At 42.7% G+C, this 5662-nt stretch overlaps 1 protein-coding gene across 1 annotated transcript; it reads right to left on the minus strand.

The window, feature by feature from the left end:
- Window positions 1–43: 43 nt before the first annotated feature.
- Window positions 44–3885, minus strand: tnfrsf13b (TNF receptor superfamily member 13B). The gene is made up of 5 exons (XM_076987973.1): window positions 3658–3885; window positions 3135–3278; window positions 1697–1813; window positions 1071–1319; window positions 44–913 (listed from the first exon to the last, which is right to left on the minus strand). The coding sequence occupies exons 2-5, from the start codon at window positions 3247–3249 to the stop codon at window positions 657–659; spliced, it is 738 nt and encodes a 245-aa protein (XP_076844088.1). The 5' UTR covers window positions 3250–3278; window positions 3658–3885; the 3' UTR covers window positions 44–656.
- Between the last annotated feature and the right edge of the window lie 1777 nt (window positions 3886–5662).

Here is a 5662-nt window from a genome sequence, read left to right on the forward strand (position 1 = left end):
TTATTTGAATTTTAACTTTGCTAGTATTGAATGGAGGATTGGGGCTACGTTCATTGTAAACGCATATTAGTACTTTTATAGAGGGAGATATGTCTGCAGGCTGCAAGCTAGAGCAAATCTACACAGATCAGCACATATCAAGGGTTTCATGACTGTTCATTTCACGGTGAGAGGCCCCCCCCACTTTTTGGTTCCACGTGGTTTGGTTTTGATGTTTTTGCTTTCCGCTACCAGTGAGTGTGTTTCAGAGACAGTATCGTTTTACCAGTGAATTGTTTATTCAACCTTGAAACTACAGCTTAGAGTATTAAAATACGTATAGGTTTGCACTACTGATCATAATTTTCTATAAGACAGGCCCCTGTGTAGGACTGCTGAACTAAGACTACCTCTCCTGTGGGTACAGTCATATTAGGATCCCACTGGGAAGTGAAGTGTGAGCCCTGATCCTGGAGCAGCAGAAGTCACGGCCCACGTTCCCACTATGGTGTTTAGATCCTACCTCCAGGGTGGCCACTTCCTCGTCAGGGTGTATGGTGTGGTTTTAACACCATTCCTTTGTCTCGGGCCATTTAGTAGTTAATATGCTCACTGGCACACTGAAGCTGCTCATAGCCAATCCCAGCCAGCGTTTCAGCGAGGGTGAACCCTCCCCCTCACATGCTGGTCTGCGTGGGCGAGCATATGATCCTGAGGGCCTCGCCCGCTTCTCCCGCCACCCGGGCAGCGTGGCTGCGGATCATCTCATCCGCATGCCGGCGCTCCCCATGGAGGGGTTGCGGCACGGCCTGCTGATAGAACGTGTAGGTGGCCTCCGCCTGCTCAGAGAAGCAGTGTGCGCAGGTTTCGATCGCCCTGGGTCTGTCCGCCACCATGCCAGCCTCCTGTGTGAGGGCCTCAGCCATCAGCCAGTCTGTAGCATGCAATTATATACACAGATTAAGAACACTTTGTACTAGGAGAAGAGCCCATAATGAGTTGTTTTAAATATGTACATATGTAAATATATGTAAAGTATATGATAATCATCTGGGAAAGGAGCCAGTGGGTAGATCTCTGCAGCAACGCACCTTTAGAGGGCTGCCGGTGCCCGTCGGTCTGGCCGCACTTCTCCCCGCACTCCCTCTGCTGCCTGGCCCTCCTCAGCAGAGCCAGCAGCGCCAGCAGCACGGTGCTGACCAGGATGGCGAAGGCCAGGCCCAGCAGGGCATACACCAGCACCTCCGAGGAAGGCAAGCCCCGGGCCACCGAGCTCCCTCTAGTGGCCAAGGGTTGCATTGTAGTCGCAGGCTTTGACGTTGCCTTCGCAGCCTTATGACCTGTAGCAGTGAGTACATGTTAAGAAGTAGCATCAAAACAGTGACGCATCTTCTAAACTCGCCGTTCCACACGGCTTAACCTACCTCATGCAAATATGATTTTTAGATGAGTAAGAATCCTATTAGATTTCAAATGAATTTTCCCTCATTAAACTACAAAGCATGACAGACATTGAAACCTGACAGACATTTACTCAATGTCTCTTAATGTCACTTAATATTAACACTTAATATGTTATTTGTTTTTCCTGTCTATTGTGCTGAATTGGGATGAGTAGCAAATGCCTCTGTCTGACATTCTAAGATGGTGCATACTACTGTGGTCCTCATGCGAGTCATCTTGGTGTGTTTGGAGTGTAGCATCCCTGTCTACTTACCCAGACACTCAGACGAGCACTCGGCCGGGTGGTGGCCACACAGTTCTGAACACTTTAAGCACTTCTTCAGCAGTGCGTCGTAGAACTGGCCTGCCACACTCTTACAGTCATAGACCACTGTGGGAACAGCGCAAAATTACCATGATGACCAGTTGCACAATCACTTTAATCACAATTTACTGCCCAGACATGAAGGATCTACAGCTTCAATTTCAAATAAGACATAGGTTTGTCCCAGAATAACTTGATTTATTTAACATGTCAGCACACGAAATATGGACTACAAGTCACACAATGCTTTGTGTTATTTCCCAGCATGCCTTGAGGCTACTTGCATTTGGGCGTAACACAAACCTGGACTCACACTGACCTGGACAGTGTGAGGACATCTAGCCATCACACCTATATCAGCTTGCTGGACAACCCTGGCCAAATCTATAGACCTTAGTATGGAGTCCCCAGCCCAATGACGGTAGCTATGACGCCCTCCGTTCTTCTGGGAAGACTTTCTGTAAGGTTTTGGAGTGGGCATTTGTGCCCCTTGAGTCAAAACTCCACTCATGAGCTGCCAATTCATGCTAAAGGTGTTGAGTGGATTAGAGGTCAGGGCTCTGTGTAGGATGCTGGACGTTCTCCACACCCATCTCTTCTAACCATGTCTTCATGGACCTCCCTCAGTCATGTCTCTCCCAGTTTCCAAAAACGTGGAAGGATTGAATAGCCTAAAATGTCTTTGTATGCTGTAGCATTATTGTTAGCCTTCTCAGGAGCTACAAGCCATATCCCAGTTCCTGAGTTGTCTCTGCTCCACCATTACTCTCAGCACTATGCATTCTGGAACACTGTGTTCTACCCCCCGACCCAGTTTCATCCATTAGACTGACGGTGTAGTGTGATTCAGTGATCTTAGCTGTACGTGCATAGCTGCCATGGAAACCCAGTCCATGATGGCCATAATGCTCTTGATGTAGCTTACAGAGGCATAGTGGAGCTCTCTAGTTAGTGAGGCAACATACATACTGTTTTATTGTTTAAGGACATTGGATAAGTTTCCCTCATTTTAGTGAATTAAATAATTTTGAAGTATGAACATGTAGGTAAAGTCTCCAAAAATGTTTTTGTGATCCATCCAGTCAAATCTTGGGTGAGTTTGTGGTCTACTGCATTATAGCTCAGTCTCTATTTCACAATAGCAGCACAGCTGACTGCGGCGTCAAAGTTTAACATCACAGAGCTCTTCATTCTGATCGTACTGCCAGTGTCTGGTAATGAACACATGGCTCTGTGTCGGACTCCACACACCAGTAAGCCAGGATGTGGTGAAAAGCTTGAACTAAATAAGTGGGAGGGCTGTTTGTGGCCATTTGTGGGTGTACTTGTGGCTATGTAGAGCAACGGCGTGTGTTGCCCCAGCTGCGGGGCTCTCTCTGGAACTCACCACAGGGGCCCAGGCAGCGGGGGTGAGGGTGTGCTTTGCCACAGACCATGCGACAGGACATGCACTGCCTCACCAGTCCATCCCAGTACTGCCCCTCTGTACAGCCTCGACCCATTACTCCTCACACTGCATGGACCTCATTTACTGCACATTAGCAGAACAAAAAAAATAACATTTAACTTTATACCAGTAAACACAAAAGACATATTTGTCCTAATGTTCAATATGGAAACTCGACACTTAAAAAAAAATCTGTCTTGTACAACTAATGTTCTCAAACATTGAACGTGCTGTTACACATCTGTTCACAGTGTATATAAAATAGCCTGACAAAATGTTGCTTTGTTGATTGCTCCAAATTGGTCTGGTCCTACTTTCATTATGCTCACAATTTCGATGTCACATCAATCTAAAACAAAACATTATTAGAGTATATCTTTAGATACATGTAAATATAATTAGATATATTCAGGTATATAGCAGTGTGCATAACAGACAGAGTCTGTAAAACCTTCAATCTTACCTTCAGAAGACATCAGGAATCTGATGAGATTGCAAGGGGTTGCGTTTTGAGCAGCCCTATTTAAATAAAGCCACGCGGTACCTCCTGGGACTTCACCTTGGATTTCAGCAGCAGATGACATCTGTGCAGGGCACTGGCAGACAGCCTATCACATTCAACCCTGGATCTCAAATTCACTTTCCTAGTCAGTGTTAGTTAATTGAACAATTCTTTTATGTAATTGGCCAATCAGCTGTCACGCCTTAATCTTCCTAGTCAGCGGGAGATTAGGAAACCTCTAGTATATGATTCTTGAGGGCTTAAATACATATTACATCAATTAAACAATAACTATAAAATCCATTTATCCATCCACTATAGGGATAAACACATGATGCTCAATTCAACTGAACTTATGTTACTATAATTTACAATGCAAAGACTAGAGTGACAGTTATGGGTACACTGAAGCCAAAGTTTGAATTATGTTAAACTAGTGTTTCACAATCCACATTTTCTTCTGGTAATATAAGGTACACATAGCTTATTTAGTTCAATGTGGCTGAATTACTTGTTACATAACTTGTATTAGTGGTCTCTTGTACATTCAAGAATTAATTTTCTGATATTACCTACTGAGTCCCAATGAAGTCCATTCAGAAGATCACATTAATTTTAGTGAGGTACTGATATATTTTTTTTATTCAATTGTGTTAATGTATCATTAACCCTGTTGTTTTGGGGGAATCAACAGGAAGAATACAGCAATCCTGCAATTATTAATATGAATTTGTAAAGCTTGAATCACACAAGTCATCTTGTTTCCTTAGACCTGAAACTGAAGTGCACACTCATACACACGGTTCAACACCTGCAACTTGACTTATTTAGATGTCACGTAGTCAGAGGCCCCGTGTTTCACGGTCTACCTACAGAAACCTACTAAAGCCAAGAATAGATGTGACAGGAAACTGTATAATCAGCACAGTAGAAGATGACTATGTGTTGACTACAGTTGTTAGGTGAAGGACTTTGGTTGTAAGAAGCAGCAAAGCTGAACCGATGGGACAGATGGTTCTTCACAGCAGGAAACGCTCACTCAAAACAACACAAGGCACCTGTGATACGAGTCTTCCCATACAACAGACTGCTAATCTCCAAAGACTCTCAACAGCCTTTGACCTGTAATCACGACTATCCTGACCATGAGAAGCTCAAAGTGCTATTATTTTATATAATCAAGATCACTTTAATTGGTCCCTGGGATATGTTACTTACCTTTGATTTGAATGTCACTGGAGTTTTTTTTTATTTATTTATTTATTTTTTTTTCCTTATAATGATCCATTAGTGTTGCGTCCCATCGTGGAGATGTTCATTTGTTATATTTGCTAGTTCTCAGTGTATCTAGTTAAGTGTCTAGCCAAGTTCTACTACAGTACTACTTTTATTAGTAGTAGTAATAAGAAGAATGTATTCAAATTATTTATTCTATTAGAACCTTTGTAACAATGTTTATTTAATAAGAACAAAATGGGGGAAAAAAATAAAAAATGAAAACAATGAAACTAAAAGTAAATTGAGAAAAATAAAACAATTTAAAATATAAACAACAGAAACAATAATGTTAAAAATAACAAATATATTTTTCAATTAAGAAGTTTAAATATAAAGGCTAAACTGAGCTGGTTTTGACACACCACGTGGTTGTCATTACTCAATGTCAGTATGTCTGATACTGTAGCTCTGGCAGGACATATCTAATAATGATTTATAATATTCAACATATTTTAAACATAAACTTATGTAACTATCAGTTCACTGAATTAGAGTGGGGTGAGTTCATGTAGATATTTGAACGTCGGGGGCTGGCCGAGCCCCCGAGACCTGAAGAGCAGCAGCCATATCTCACTCTTCAGCACCATCAGGTGAGATCTACTCTGAGGAAGATAGATACTTCCAAGGCTGCGGGGCCGGACAAGGTTTCAGGCAAGACGCTAAAATCATGTGCGGACCAATAGCAAAT

The sequence above is a fragment of the Brachyhypopomus gauderio genome, unplaced genomic scaffold (assembly GCF_052324685.1).
Source record: "Brachyhypopomus gauderio isolate BG-103 unplaced genomic scaffold, BGAUD_0.2 sc57, whole genome shotgun sequence".
NCBI lineage: Eukaryota > Metazoa > Chordata > Actinopteri > Gymnotiformes > Hypopomidae > Brachyhypopomus > Brachyhypopomus gauderio.